The sequence below is a fragment of the Topomyia yanbarensis genome, chromosome 3, assembly GCF_030247195.1.
Source record: "Topomyia yanbarensis strain Yona2022 chromosome 3, ASM3024719v1, whole genome shotgun sequence".
Taxonomy (NCBI): domain Eukaryota; kingdom Metazoa; phylum Arthropoda; class Insecta; order Diptera; family Culicidae; genus Topomyia; species Topomyia yanbarensis.
Window position 1 is genome coordinate 288,491,428 of NC_080672.1, and position 17,055 is coordinate 288,508,482.

The 17,055-nt window shown below is 38.3% G+C and overlaps 1 protein-coding gene across 1 annotated transcript; it reads left to right on the top strand.

Annotated features, from left to right (window-relative positions):
* Positions 1–262: 262 nt before the first annotated feature.
* On the top strand, positions 263–2,365 carry LOC131691535 (uncharacterized). Its single transcript, XM_058978038.1, has 3 exons — positions 263–687; positions 770–905; positions 965–2,365. Exons 1-3 carry the CDS (start codon positions 321–323, stop codon positions 2,295–2,297), a joined length of 1,836 nt encoding a protein of 611 aa, XP_058834021.1. The 5' UTR covers positions 263–320; the 3' UTR covers positions 2,298–2,365.
* The last annotated feature ends 14,690 nt before the right edge of the window (positions 2,366–17,055 follow it).

Here is a 17,055-nt window from a genome sequence, read left to right on the forward strand (position 1 = left end):
ATTTTTAAGGATAATGCTGTTACTCCAAAATTTGTATACTAGTGCATTACATTTTAATAATCCACAAGTCCATTTATGAAACATTATATCACAGACATTACTCACCCATCCATTTTCTTGTGAAATATTAAGCGCAGCCCTGGGCGCAGCCGTAACTTCACTAAAAAAAAATAAAAATATGAATTATTGAGAAAAGAATGAAGAAATCTCAGCAGGCCTATTGTGAAGTAGAAATCAATCATAATCATTTTTAGGAAAAAAATATTAATATTGTCCAAATTGAGCTATTAAGTTTTAAAAACTTTAATACAAGATTCGTTATGTCTATTGATAACCTGGAAACTACTAGTCAGATGAATTATCCGGATTCTGAAGAAAAGCAACCAAGCTCTGAAAAGCTAGAAATACCGACTTCGCCAACATTGGCAGTTCCAAATACTAATTCGACTGTATCTGAATCAAAACCGTCGGAAATTGAAGCAGAGCCTCCACAATCAAAATCTCAGCAGGTCACCGTGATAAACGATCAACTCTTTGAAGCTCGACCTACGTTTGACGAAATTTGTAGCATGCCACCAGAAATAGACCAAACTGATTTGGGTATCGAAGAAGGGGAAGGAAATATGCCGATTATTGTTTCTGAACCTCCCTTTAAGAAAAATAGACGAATTCAGGTACCATCAAAAGGTGAGATTAATTCGCATAAAACTGCAGATATAGATTATGTTCCGATATTTATGGAAATTTATCTCTTTTTGGTATGGAAAAGATATCACTAGAGGGATATCGAGCATTGAGCCATCTCCCAAGAAGCTCCCAAAAAAGAAATTACATGATCCTACGCCTCAAAAGATTGGTGTTCTAGTAGGAATTCCGTGCCAGCGAAAACTTTCGAGAGATTTGCGGTAAAATCGAAGATATTACCTCGTTAACCTTACATACTCACTCTAATATTCTCTAACAGTGAAGACAATAAACAGTTGGACATGATGAAGCACCTCTCTTTGGTGTTCCTGTTTTCCCGCCTTAAAAATCCATTAAAGTGGAATGCAACAACTTTTGAGGAAATCCGTTCTATAGGGGATAATATCCATTCTAGCTTGGTTATGACTAAATTTTCTGTGAACTACAATTCAAAAACATACTATATGGCGCTGACGAGTACGGTGGTCAAAGGACGTATCAATTCGTTCGATGCTCCACCGCCAAACTTCAAGAACGCTTTGATCGTACAGATCTCTGGATTTAGCGGTCTCGTGTTGAAGTGCGAGTCGAAATATTTGATTACATGGAAAGTCGCTGAGGGATACTATTTGTACGATCCGTGTTTGGACGACACCTCGAAGATGATGTTTTTCAACAGTCTCAAAATGATGAAGCAGTTTATAATCGAAACGAAGCAGCTAACCGACCGGTCAAAGTTCTACATGTCCAAAGTTTCGCTGAGCTCTGTTGATGACGGGCATATCGTTACACTGAAACGAAAGTCGCGGAAAGCAAAGAAATTTGAGGTCTTGAATAAGCAAGAAGCTCTGCTAATGGGAAATAAGTATCTGAAAGAAATCAGCTATAAATTAGAATCTTTTAGAATATCACTAAATGCAGTTGATTTGGCACAGCAGCTGGAGACTAGATCATGGGATGCGGATGTTTTGAGTAAACTATTTGAAGGAGAATTAACAGATAAGGCTATAAACAAACTTGGAGTTTTTCTCTGCGAAGAAGGTACTGAAAAAAGTTTTCTTCTGGATAAATCAAGATTGATTCGGTTGGAGACGGCTTTCCGCTATACGGAGCGAGAAGAGTTCGAACGGTTGATCAACCGTTATTTGGCAATTCGTGTTGCTTTAATTTTGAAAGTCGAGGAAGCTTTTGTCGCCATTTGGAGCAGCCAAAATATAGTTTACTGGTTCTGTCCTTTTCGCTACGACGCCCTGGAGTTAGATCCCGCCGACCTTGAAGATAAAGCATGTTTTCTATACGCGTTCAGCTCTTTGACTCGCCTGTCTCGCGTCATGTTTGACTACTTCATTGAATTAGGACTTTTACCACGTCATTCGATCCGCTTATTCACCGTTGATAGTGAACCATTTGGAAAAAGTCCTCGAATACCGATGGTGGACAGTAGCGATTCGTTGAACCGAAGTGAGTTTGACATTCGGATTGCTGAAAATGTGCGAAGAAGAGTTTTTGTTTCTGATGAAAACTTACCTGTAATGACCCTTTCGGAGGCGAAACTGTGTCGCATTATGATGCGGGAGATTCTACAGGAGGCAGAGAAACGTTCTGACGAGTAATCTTCAGTTGACCATGTTGTTATTTACGAACTGAAATAAATTTACTCAGCTGTCTTGAAAATTTCAAATCGGCGGGTTACGCATCGATCGATATCGATAACAGAAAACGTAAACGTTTCCTATTCCGAAATACCTTAGACTATAGTGACCAGACGTCCCGGATAAGGCGGGACAGTACCGGATTTCAAGGTGTGTCCTGCGTTGTAAAATATCCCGGAAATTGTCACGCATATATCAAAATGCTGATTTTCATTCAAAATACCCATACTGTACATTTATACTATAAAGGTTTTGAGCCGCGCTGCCTAACCTCCGAATTATGTGAGGAACGTGCAAATTGAGTCAATTTATTCTGACTGTCACAGTGCCTTTTTCAACTTCTTATGTGAGCCAGGTCATGAATTCTTACGAAAAGTTTCACAGTCTTGCACAAGTTATGTAAATATTTGGAAAACGTACATCTTTAATAGGTTTCTTCAGCGTGTCCCGCATTCGTCTTGAAAACATCTGCCAACTTTACTTTAGATGTACCCGACCAGGAGAATAACCCGGGTATTCCACTTTCCAATATTATACCAAAACTTGGTATTAATATTGTTCCTTTAATATGTTTCTCCAATACGTACTTAATATCTGTAAGTGTTAATAGCTTAACTGTCCCTTCTTATTTTCTATCATTCTCAGAAACGCTCTCTTCTACCTGTACCATACACCCACGAAGGTTTGATGCGACTCCAAGGCGACACAAAAGATCTCTGTCGAATGAGCCAACAAACACGGGACCTACAGTACGAACATCACACGCGCAACTCGACGCGTTACCAATCCACATCTGAGCCGTACTACGAAATCGAAACCTCTGCCGTCTTGAGGAGGACCATCCAGCGTCCCAGTACATGATTCTTCCTGATGAAGGCCACCCGAGTCTTTAATCTATGCCGTTGATCTCACGATGCCTGAAACTGAAAGTTTATAATTTTCTAACCCCCCCCCCTCATCTTTGTCCATCCTCCCTCCCATGACTCTTATAGCCAGAAGTATAACCCCTACCCATTTCTCCCAAATATCTTCGCGATCTCTAATTAATCTCCCCGAATCTTTACAAAATTCAATCACGCCCTTTAGTAATTCCTACTCTTAAGATAATTGTAAAATTGACCCCCTTAGTTAAAACTTATTTGCTCCAATAATCTCCTTGCTTAAAATGTCAAACCGTATTGCCATAAAAACTAAATGACTTACGAAAATTAAATTACCCACTTGTGAATAGTATAAGATAGCTATAAAATTTCCTTAGTTCTTTTTTTAAAAAAAATCAATATGTAATCGGCTAGTTTTAAGTAATTTAAACAAAATTGACACCTTTAAGCTAACGCAAACGTGCCTTATTAAATAAACGAATTAAATAAAAAAGTGTTAATAGTTTTTTTTGCTATTATCTATGTATTCCAAAGTTTTAACAAATATCAAATCAATATTTTACTATGTTAAGTTCATTGGCATAAATACCTGAATGAACTATTTTATTAGTAGGGGAGAGTTAGGACACTTGATCCTTCGGGATATTGCCTGGCCATAACTCATAATCTATACGAATAAAGTTATCACAAAATAAAAAGAAAATGAAGTATTTGCTCGTTTATGATGTTTAAAAAACAAATCTAATGTATTACATTTGGTTTGGAAAAGTTGTGATATATTTTAGAAAATATGTGTTTATATCCATCTGTTTATATGTGTTTATATCCATCTCTAATCATCTAATTATTTATGAATATTTTCATTTACGATTACGTTCTAAGGGCTTTCATCTAGAAAAACACGTTTTCACACGATCTAAAATGTTTTTTCGGTGAACAAATCATGATATAAGTTATTGAAAGTTGGAAAAGCCAGTTAAACGCAGCACTGATTTACTGTAAATACTTGTCTTGACTTTCTACTGTGGTTACAGTATGTCGTGCATCTAAAAAGGTAGTATCATTAGCTGGTTGAATTTAATTTGGTTTTTTTTTAATTTAACAATCAGAAAAGAATAATTAAGGTTTAAGAATGATATGAGTGCACTCGTAAGGACACCTGCTATCAATAAATACGAAAAACTGGCACAATTTTTCCAAATTAAAGATCCCTATTGCACTCAAAGTCCATCGAAGATGGAATTTACTATCCATCATACTCGTTTCGCGTAACCTTCGCCGGATCTGCACTTCCGAGCTACGTTGAAGTGGGAGGAGCTCGTCTACCTGCGCGTCTGTTTGTACCGCGGGTCATGAATTGTTCCAATTGCAAGCAGCTAGATCACACGGCCACCAACTGTAGCAATAAGCAACGGTGCTGTAAATGTGGGGAACGCGATGATACTTGCAGTAAGCCCGCTGAGAAGTGTGTTTACTGTGGGGAGAATCCGCATGCACTTTTGACATGCCCAACGTACAAACTTCGCGCGGATAAACTGAAGCGATCCGCCAAAGATGGCTCCAGACGCTCTTACGCAGAAATGCTTAAAAGAGCTGTTCCACTTATCTCCGAAAACCCATTCGTTCTCTTGCCAACTGACGATAAAGCCTCTAACGACCCTTGCGAGGGGCATTCTTTGGCTCTGCTTGGAAACTCTAGGAAAAGACCTAATCAAAACTCACCTGAACTTCCTCGTAAGAGTCCTAGATTGTCCCAAACAAGGGTACAAAATAAAAATAATTCATCAACTGGAAGTGCTGCCACAAATCCGAATATAATACCTCCTGGTTTTGGGAAATTGAGATACAACCCGGAGTTCCCAGCACTCCCCGGGTTCACCAAAAATCCCAAGTGCTCCCATTTTACAGTCAGAAACTCAACCTAAAACGGGATTTCTTAAATTCTCTGACATTGTGGACTGGATATTCACAGCTTTCAACATTACCGACCCTCTGAAAAGCTTGCTGGTTGCTATTCTACCAACAGTAAGAACATTTTTAAAACAGTTGACTGGACAATGGCCGCTGCTCCTTGCAGCGATCGTATCCTTCGATGGCTAACTTATTAAACGGAATCACGGATCTGATCACTGTTTTACAGTGGAACTGCAGAAGTATTATCCCCAAAATTGATTCATTAAACCACTTGCTAGATTACAATAATTGTGATGCCTTTTCCCTATGTGAAATATGGCTTACTTCTAATATAAACCTCAACTTCCACGATTTTAACATTATCCGTTTGGATCGAGAAGACTCATATAGAGGGGTACTTTTAGGGATCAAAAAGTGCTACTCCTTCAATCGAATCAATCTCCCTTCGACGCCAGGCATTGAAGTTGTCGCTTGTCAAACAACAATCAACGGCAAAGATCTTTGCATTGCTTCTATTTACATTCCTTCTAGGACCATGATGGGATATCGAAAGTTCTCCAACGTGATTGAACACCCTCCCTCGCCCCGCCTGCTTCTTGGAGACTTTAACTGTCACGGTACAGGGTGGGGCTGTCTGTACGACGATAATCGATCCTCGACAATTGAAGACGTTTGTGACACCTTTAATATGACAATTCTGAACACTGGGGAAATGACTCGGATTCCTAGACCATCAGCGCGAGCAAGTGCACTGGACATATCACTATGCTCGACATCACTACGGTTAGATTGCAAGTGGAAGGTAATATTTGATTCCCACGGTAGTGATCACCTGCCGATTGTAATTGCAATCACCACTCGTTCAAGACCTTCGGAACCAATCAATGTTCCCTACGACCTCACACGAAACATTGATTGGAAGAGCTACTCTGCTGCGATATCCAAAACTATCCATTAGACACAGGTACTTCCCCCGGAGGAAGAGTATAATTTTTTGTTCAACTCGATTCTCAATACCGCGATTCAAGCTCAGACGAAACGAGTACCCGGCGTGAATACTCAAAAACGTTCTCCCAACCCGTGGTGGGACAATGAGTGCTCTGACGTATACGCGGAGAAGGCGGCCGCGTAGAAACCCTTCCGGAACGACGAGTTAGTTGCTACCTATCGACTGTATGCGATATTAGAAAAGCGAATGAAAAATTTAATAAAAGCCAAGAAACGCAGTTACTGGCGCCGGTTTGTCGACGGGTTAACAAAACAAATATCGATAAGTACTCTTTGGGACACGGCCCGATGTATGCGAAACCGAAACAGTACTAACGAGAGCGTAGAATATTCAAACCGTTGGATGTTCGATTTCGCCAAGAAGGTTTGTCCAGATTCCGCCCCGGCACAGAAAATCTACCGCGCCGCGTCGTCTCACAATACCGCGAACGAAACACCGTTTTCGATGATGGAGTTCTCACTTGCTCTCTTATCATGTAACAATAAAGCTCCAGGGCTAAACAAAGTCAAATTCAACTTATTGAAGAACCTGCTGAACTCTGCCAAGAGACGCTTGTTGAATTTATTTAATAACTCAGGTAACCAACAAGCATTAGTGTATGCAGTAAAGTAGCGTAAAATTTGCATTCCGGATGCTTCTTGCAGTATGCTGGCATTCGTTATGCATAACTGTAAGCAGCATTCTGAATGCACAACAGTAGTAAAAAAGCATTTTCATAGCACAGCAGTAATGTAGCCGTAAATTTTGCCAAAAGCGACTTTTAAAACGACTTAAGTGCTTATCAAATAGCCGTTAAGACGCATTCAGCATGCTTATTGGTTACCAGGGTGATGTCATCTGTTCTTTGTTAGCATATGCCATTTGATTTTCTGTTGAGAGCAACGCAAGGCAATCGTTCGTCCCTTTGCCTTTTGCGGAAGCCAAATTGTGTATCTGACAGTAAGCCATTTGCTTCGACCCAATTGTCGAGGCGAAACAAGATCATTTTCTCGAATAACTTTCTGATACAAGACAGCATTACAATCGGTCGATACGAGTTGCGGTCGGAGGCTGGTTTTTCTGGTTTTTGGATGGCGATGATACTCACTTGTCTCCAATCGTGTGGGACAATGTTACCCTCAATAAACCTCTCATATCGATTGCTCAAGCGATGCGATATTTTGAACCCATTGGTGCTTGAAAATTGCGAAAGGCTTGCCGAGTTTAATTCTTAGACCCGATTCATGTCCTTGTACTTCGATTACATGGCACAGAACATCAATTCATCTTCGTATAACGTCACTCGTGCTCATCTCTAAGATACTTCTGATCCAACTGTATTTTTCGACACATCGATGAAGGAAGAGATTTGTGGAATCCCGGATCCCATTCGCCCCCTAGTGGTCCCAAATATTTTATAATATAAATACCATCAAGTCGACTGCGGTAAAATGTTGTACACTGACTGATAAATTCTCGACGGGTCCACAGGCTTCGGTAGCTTCAACGAAAATCTTGCTGCCTCATTCAAACTCAATAATCCTGCTTCAATTTACATCTCAGAATTAGCTGCCATTCAGTATACTCTCGGGATCATTGACACCCTGCCCGCAGACTATTACTTCATCGTTTTGGACAGTCTCAGCTCCATTGAGGCCATCCGTGCGGCGAAGCCTGGAAAGCACTCACCGTATTTCCTGGAGAAAATACGGGAATATCTGAGTGTTTTATCTGAAAAATCTTACCAGATTACCTTGGTTTGGGTCCCGTCACATGAGAAGGCGGACTCTTTAGCCAAGGATGGCGCATTAGAAAGCGACACTTACGAAAGATCAATATGCTTCAATGAATTTTTCAGTATCTCTCGTCAGAGGACGCTCGATAGTTGGCAAACTTCATGGAGCAATGGGCATCTGGGACAGTGGCTACATTCCATTATCCCGAAGGTATCAACGAATGCTTGGTTTAAGGGCTTGGATGTGAACCGGGACTTTATTCGTACGATGTCAAGGCTCATGTCGAACCATTACACATTTGATGCGCATCTCCGTCGTATAGGGCTTGCTGAAAGTAATCATTGTGTTTGTGAGAACGGCTGTCACGACATTGAGCATGTGGTTTGGCTGTGCGCTGAGTACTGTGTTGCCAGGTCCCAACTAATAGATTCCCTTCGGGCCCGAGGTAGATCACCCTATGTTCCAGTCCGGGACGTCCTGGCAAGCCGTGACCACCCCTACATTTTTCTTACCTATATCTTTTGGAAAACTATTGATGTCCAAGTTTAATACATTTTCCCTTCATTCATTCACAGCAGAACATCACCAACCTATCCTTGAATCTACAACATGGCATTGCTTCACGAGTCTTCGATGCATACCCTTCTTGATAACCGTTCAGAACATCATGACATACCTCACGTGTAGATGATATAGAGAACATAGTGATATAGTTTTGATCTAGGAATAACACAAAATGACAGTTCTAAAGACGATTGCCCAAAATTCCTCTCGACGGAAGATTTTGACTGTGAAATCATCTGAGACACCACTAGCTAGCAGACATGCATGGACCATTAAATGCATGAACCAAAAAAAAGTTAAAAAATGGTCAAAGTTAATCATTAAAACCACCATTGTAACAACAAAACACAATAAGTGGATTAATTTTTTATTTTTTATTTATTGATTTCAGTGGTTAATGCAGTAGTGTAGTTAAACTTCTACAACAAAGTGTTTACTCGAGTTAATCAGTTTCTCTTGCAATCATTTACACGGATTTCAAAATCTTTAAACACCCGTTAAATTTTACGTCTTGACCTTACGCAACTTCGTGAAAACCGGTTCCACTATATATATCTTCGAAAATATTTGGAGCTTTGATACTTTGCGATGATACTCTCAGGTGATATGGATATTAATTACATAAGAAAAATAAATATTTTTGGAAATATTTGAATAGCTTCGTTCCCTTAATCAAATAAGGTAATTTAGATTATCTTATTATCTTAATATTGAATTTGTTGACGAAAAGAGAAATTTGGTTTATTATTTGAGTCTAGATGATACACACATCAAGTCAATTTAATGACTTATGCTGTCGGAACCTTAAAGTCATTAAATTGACTTTACGCTTGTCCGGACATGCCGCAAACTCAGGTGATTCGCATTTAATGCCAAAAGATCCTGACTCCTGCGTTGCAGAAGACAAAGAGTTAAGTAGCCGGGAAACTCTAAGCTTGTTCATTGACCCTACTCCACGCTTTTCTAAACTTTCATACTTCAAATCCTTGCTCTTCCTTGAGTACTATGGCTCTTAATATTTGAAAAAACACTTCACCTTCCAGTCCCTTACTAATTATATGTCGTTACAATATAAACAAGGGAAAAGATTGAATCACTATAAGTCGCTAATAAAAAAGGAAAAAAAGTAACTGTAATTTCCAATCCAAGTGTAAAATTATAATAAAATTCGTTGAAGAAAGCACGACAAGTCGTGTGTATTTGTGGTGGAACTTAATTTTACATTTATATTCATGCTCCAAATATGTGCATGAAAATAAACTTAAAATTACAAAATATTTTTTTCTGTGTATACTTGAGAGACTAACCTTGAAAAGAAGTATTCCGCTACACAAACGTTGAAAAGCACCTTGAATTAGTATTAATTGATTTGATCAGTCATAGACAAAAAACCAATTTAAAAAACCTTTCTTTAATATTTAAATCGCTTGAAAAAAACCTAATTTTTATTTGAACATCCCAAGTAACCATTAGCATTAAGCTATTGCACTATATTGGCTATACATTTGCACTAATGTTGCATTGAAACTCCATTACAGCATTAACAACGCAATAAAGCTCTATATTAGCATCAATAATGCATAACTGCACAGCCGACATATAGCATTATAACTTGCTCTATATGCGTATATAAAGCTGATATAACGCGTACATGCTTCAAGGATCTTTAAAGCATGTAAGCTTTACAAGTGCATTTAATGCCATTATAGAGCAAATAAAAAGCTGATATAATGCTATTATAATGCTGTGGGTTTATTTGTTATGCAACTCTTATTGAAGATTAAATTCGGCATATTTCATTTCAATCGAACATATGCAATATAGTCCAGGAAGCAAACGCAGCGCATCTACCGTGAAGGACGAGGCAAGGTACCTCAGTTTGAGACTTACTAAAGGTAATTTTCGTAAACATTCCTTTCATGTGAGAACGAAAACCCATTAAGGATATTCATTACAATGCATTAGAACATAGTCAATTACGGTTTTAAACAGAATATTTTATTTTAAAAAAATTTCCTTTTTGCTCATCATACCGAAAGGAAACATAAGAAATGGTTTTAAAACCATGGCGGACAATGACAACCAACTGAAGCTTTTTAATAGCATTAGTAGTGCCAATATAAGGCTTTCAAATTTGACATTTGTGCACTTTTGCTATATAATAGCATTAGTACTGCAGAAACGAGCTGTCAATCTCTGCACAGTAATAGCACTAAATTTCGCCTTTTCTGGCATAATATCAGCATTATATAAGTATTTAGGGCTTCACGGCTTTTTAGGACAGCTTTATATGTGGATCTAAAGCAGATATTAGGCTACGTTATAATGCTTAATGGTTACTTGGGATTAATATGCTCCTTGCAAATTTCACATTTCCCGCGAATAAAAAAAATAAAAGTCTACTAAAGTCTACTAGGGGTTAAAAATTCTCAAATTTCGGTCTACGTGGTTTATGAACGGTCCATAATTTCACAAAAAAATAAATTTTTGAAATTGGTCGCTCTTAACCCTAAATTGTTGAAATGTAACCCGTACATGTTATACATTTTTGGAATGGGCACAACAATACAATCAATGGTGAGTCAATTATGTTGATTGGAACATTTATTCCTGGGATATTGACCAATAGATGCAAAATGTGCTCAAAAACAGGTTTTTCAAAAAAAAAATCTTAAAATAAATCAAGAAGATGGGTGGGTAATGTCAGAGACATAACCGGCGTGAAGTAGAATACATTTGGGATTATTTATATACATATGTAGGCTATCAACGGGATTTTTCGGAAAAGGGAAAGACTTTTAATTAGTTCTTCATTAAAATAATGGTGTTCCTGAAAAGGACCGTTTATGTTCGCTTTGGAAAATGATGCGCTGGATTCGATTCTCGTTGGATGCTGCTGACTTGTACGCTCTCTATTTCCGGATTGAACTGTTGTCCATGGGTGCGATACTGACATGATTGGTGTAGCTGTAGCGTAGAGTGACAAGAAAAAGATGACCCCTATCGGCCCACCCCTGAGTCGATTCCTAGTCGCACCAGGGGTACTTGCTTCAAGCTACCGGACCAACGTGCCTGAAGTTTGCCTACTAGCTCGCATTTTTGCCGCTAGGTGGCACTGTGTCCATCGTAATATCGCTATAAGTGAAAATAAGAAAGATAATTTAATTCTCTACAACTTTGTCGAAGACTGCTACTCAATCCGTCCTTGTTAAAAGAAGTTATCAACCTTTTAGTGAAGTGATGTCTGAGTCAGTTTTGCATGGGGCCTAGCAGTGTATGGTTGTGTATCAATACTCGATTACCACGAACTAAACAGGTGGTTAGGTTTAGCTCAATAGCATGTTCAGAAAAATTATAGCAAATAATATGAGTAATGTTTTGGTTAGAAAATGTTAGTTGGACCTGTAACCGCATAGAGGGCGCTAACACTAACTTTTCAACGGGTAGAGATAGAAATTAGGTGTCTTCTACAAAGTTGTAGAGCAGGCGATTTGCAGTAATTCTTCCGAACATATCAATATTCTATCTCTCTTCCATAAAAAGTTAGCGTTAGCACCCTCTCTGCGGTCACAGGTGGAACTAAAATTTTCTAACCAATACATAACTCGTATCATGTACTACAATTCTTCTGAACATACTATTCAGCTAAATCCAACCATTATTTCACAAAAATGTATAGTTCGTGGAATTCGCGCACTGATACAGCACCTAGTGCTGCTAGGCCCCATGCAAAACTGACTCAGACATCATTTCGTTAAAAGTTTAATAACTTCTTTCAACAAAGCTGGATTTGCTAGCAGTCTTCGACAAAATTGTAGACAATTAAATTATCTTTCTTATTTTCACTTGCAGTGATAATATGATGAAGACAGTGCCACCTAGCGATGAAAACGCGAGCTAGTGGGTTTTCTCCATGTATATTGTCGAAAAATTCCATACAAACTTCTGGGACGTTGGTCCGGTTGCTAGACATGTCCGATTTGCTTCAAATTTGGAGCAAGTACTCCTGGTGGGACTAGGAATCGACTCAGGAGTGGGCCGATTGAGTTTTCAAAAAATCATTATTTTTCTGGGCAGTCTACTGTAGCGTTATAAACCGTTTATGGTCTCTTTCTGCATCGCATAATGAAAATATTAAATTGCTGGATCAATTAAAGAAAGATGGCGTTTGGTCACGGGTTTCTTACAATAATATTGTATTGCGTCCAGTGGTGCAAATTTTCATTTTCAAATACCAACCTTCAGCTCAATCAAACAAAACTATGAATCAAATTGAAAGCCTCCCTTAATCATTCATTTTCAAGTTGGCGGGATTTTCATAACCCAATCGTACGTCTTCATTTCAAATTGATGCTTTTTCATTCACCAACCAAACTTGTCATCTGCTCTGTAGAGGCCAGTTTAGGTTAAATGTTGACATATTTTGCGTTTCCAAGCTTACATGAACAGTAATAAATATGTTCAGAGTAGTTTTGCTTGAAAAACCTAGTCAATATCCCAGTACAGAGATATTCACAGGGTCAATGAAAACGAAAATGAATGGATAATGATTCAGCAGCTCAGCTGTTTGAATGCATGATGCAAACGAAAAACGGCGAATTGAACATAGTAGGGCATGATTTGAGATTTGTTCTTCCTTCAAGTTCAAAACAACGTGGTGAAAATTTGCAGCTCTGATTGCGTCTACCACCAGCGTTTCGAAGGTCTTCATCTCCAGGGCAAAAAACACTAACAATATTATCTTTGTCAAGTTTGTTTGAACATTTGAACGGAAGACGCAACGCACTGATCTACCTCAGACGGTCCCCGCACACATCACTCATTGCTCAGTCTGCTAGTGATGTGTAGAGTAGTGAAATTTGAATTTTTTTTTCGAGTTAGTTAAAAAATATGGGTGGGTAATGTCTGCGACATAACCAGAGTGTCGTGACTACATTTCGGGGCGGTCATTCAAATCTAATGCTATTGAACGTAATCACGTTTGAATTGGAAATTTTCAAATGATTCGTTATGATAATTATGGTCAAGAAATTAAAAATTAATATTTGCATCGTCAACTATTTTTCTTCTTTTCCAATCTGCAACATTATTTGAAAATATTGTTGAAATTTTATTGATGAAAAGCTGAAAATGCCTTTGACAACACTGCCCACTAAATGGTTGGAAGGGGAAAGACGCGTATTCGTTTAGGTTATGCTAGTATTAGTAACAGAAAGGAATGAAAAGGAACGAAAACGAGCGAGCAAGAGAGTAATAGTAGTGCGGATTCGCGCTACTATACTAAATATTGATTGAAACTTCATAACACTTCGGTTGTCAGACATTACATGCTCGGCTTTTGACATTAAAAACTACAAGGGGCAGCCCTATGGGGTTGCACGAGCTGTAGACGTAGGAATATACTACTTAATGTAAAATATGTATTTTCTTAGTACATTTATACTGCCCATGATTGCATATCAGTCCCATAAAGATAGGAAATCCCATAGAAAACGGGACAACTATGCGATCATGGGTAGTATAGTAATAATAAATCAAATATATTTCTTACGTATGTTTTAATCACAACCAATCAACACCGAATATTACATATTGAACCAAACCTTCTTGGTTATCAAGTCATTTCATATGTAGTAGGTGATCGAATCTGATTAAACTTATTTAAGAAGATCTGAAGAAAGAAGACAGAAAACCGTGACCGAACTATCTCGAACTAAATCTTTATAGCATAAGATTAGCTTGTAAAAACTTTTCGATTGTGTGTGGTAAAAAACCCGGACCAGTGAAGAAAAATCAAATTTTAGACAATATAATCACATTTAATGTATAGACCAAGCATTCTAGTTATATTTTGCCATTATTGTAACTTTCCTAAAGTACGCAATATAGCGAATGCAGTGGTCTTAATCATATATCGAAACTATAAATATACAAGAATCGAAAACATGCGTTTTTGCAACGGTTTTTCAAGTTGCAATGTATTCATTCATAAATAGGCTTTGTAGTATGTAGGGTGATGAGCCTATTTGCGCCATGTTTCTATTATCACCCTACCCATTTGAAGCCGTTGGTTAGAGCAGTGTCTGCCATCTTTGTTCAACGCATTGAGTCAAATGGTACCGCAACAATAGGGGCACTCGATTCGAGTTTTCATTGTGCTCAAACACGAGAATTTTACTGTTTTCAACGCATTTGTGTTATTATATTGGTTCTTAATAACAACGCAAAGCGGTTGATGTCAATTTTTACGCATTCTATTGATTGTAAGGCAAGAAATTACCGAATTAGTGAGGCACCTTGCTTAGTATGGTGAAAATAGGCTCATCACCCTACCTATTAGTAGAAATACTATAGGCTGAGTGGTAATGAATCACGTGATGGGGAAATGAATCAATGAATTGATCGAACGTAAATAATAAACTTTCGTTGTGCAATTTACTAACAAATTAGATTCACCTACCTACACATTCGCCTCAAACATTGAACCCAAGCGCACAAAGCAAAATGAATCAACGCTGATGATGATGGGTAGAGCGAAAGAGACAACTAATACCACGACACTATGTTAACCGTGTTTGCAAATGGAGCTCGCATGTACAAACTATTTTGTATACGAATAATTATACATAAAAGTGTGCTGGAAACGAACACAACACGAAAGATAGCATAGTGCGACAAGCGTACCTCCACAGGCAGTGTAACGGACTTCTAACTCAGCAGTGATCTGCTTCGCCTGCCGTTCAACAGGCAACTGAGCTGTTTCGGCGAAATCCTTCTGTTTAAATAGTCGATGATGACGTTATTCATAGAAGCGTAGCGCGCTAGGTACACAAATCTGTCGTGCTGGACTAGGGAAGCGCTATCTTCTGTGTGTAAATACGCGATATTTTGACTAGGTTGCTCATTATTTAAATTTTTAATGCCATGATATCAAAAATCTTTGGGTTTATCTATTGGAATCTATTCTTAGAAGTATTTCGGAGCGATATGCGCAAAAAATTTGAAAATTTATTGTGAGATGGCTGAATTTTATACGTTTAAAATTGGACCACTTTTCGTTACATACCATTTTTGTAGAATTTGCAACGTGCACCCCTATATTGTCCGAGCAGAGCCGTCAATACAGAGCATTTAAGAGGTCAATCAAACAAGGAAAAGTTATAAATCTATGTGCTGAATCTCCTTTTTGCCTTATCATTCGATACTTTAGGGTAGACGAGTAGTGTATGGACGTATGTACCCAAATGATTCTCATAAACACATGGCCAATAATTGCCGCTGTACTGTACGCAACAAACAGATTCTTGTGCGGTTTGGGAAATAATCATAACAATTGTGTAGCAGATTCCGTAGAGGACACGATTACCGTAAATTTTGATAGAAATGATTTTGTAAAAGCATTATTTAGCCTTGCTTTGATTGGTGGTTTATTTGTTGGTGCCACCTTTTTGACGATGAACCACATCTGAGATAGGTAAAACGAATTATCTATAGGAAATTGTTTTCAGTTTGCATTTGATCATCGTTGAAATCAGTTCGCTTGTCGCCGGCGACCCGCTTTGTTAGTTCCTGGAAGGAATACTCCCCAGCATCAAACAAAGGCGCTCTCAAAATTGCCTCCATCACTAGACGTGTACAGAAGTCGCATTATTAATGGCAAGGAAACGTCGAAATAATATTCACAACAAACGGTCCTTATTAGGACCACAAAATCGTTCTCAGAAGAATTACTAATGAAATTTGCATTTCGTGCTTTGGAAAATAACTTCCCTCTTATCGGGTTAGTTATTTTCTATAATAATATCCGAAAAATGTGCGATAAAACAAATAAACTGACCAATTGGACGGAAGCAAGAAAATACCTACAACAATTTGAGCCAGAAAAGTGACATTGACGGAAAAATGCTTCGATCGTTTCTAAGTGTTTGCCAACTGAAGTTGCCGATTTGTTTTCCAACGTCAATTATTTGCGCGGTGCTGTACATAACAAACAGATTTTTGCGCGATTTGTTGGGAAATATTCAAAACAATTGTGTAGTAGATTCCGTAGAGGATACGATTTGTTACCTTTTGTGTGTAGTCCTAAATAAGTCGATGGCATTACAGGATGTATCCACGAATAATATGGCTGGCTCACAAAAATGGTCGCATTTTTAATGTCATCGTGGTCCTTACTTGTGCACAACTTTTTTTTTTCTTTATTCATGCAAGTTATACATACGTACAAATCTTATACAAGATTCCTGATTATTTTTCTGGCTGATTGGTTTAAACACTGTGTATTTTGGTTAAGTACAATGAAAGTTGCAAACTTTCTAAACGCGATCTTCGGTTTTTTCCGATATTTTGAAATGGGGCTTCTATTTTGAAACGTTAGTCGTTCACATTAATAGTTGGCGAAAGAAAAGATTTTCAAATTTAATTCTTTCTAATGAAATGATTGCGCTGATAAGCGCGTAATTTGTTTGCCGAAGAAAATATTCTCCGGGTGGGAGATTTTTGTTCCAATTGTTCCTACTTTCTACCACAGAGCTGCATAAATTAATCCACGGAGATGAGTCCTAATAATCACCTTCTCTCCCAGTGTTGACATCTGACAAGTGGACTTGCTGAAACCGACTGAAATGACAATTCTT

Coding starts and splice junctions, on each gene's coding strand:
- LOC131691535 (XM_058978038.1), top strand. CDS start 321: ATGTCTATTGATAACCTGGAAACTACTAGTCAGATGAATTATCCGGAT. Junction 688..769: donor AATTCAGGTACCATCAAAAG/GTGAGATTAATT, acceptor GGTATGGAAAAG/ATATCACTAGAGGGATATCG. Junction 906..964: donor AAACTTTCGAGAGATTTGCG/GTAAAATCGAAG, acceptor ATTCTCTAACAG/TGAAGACAATAAACAGTTGG.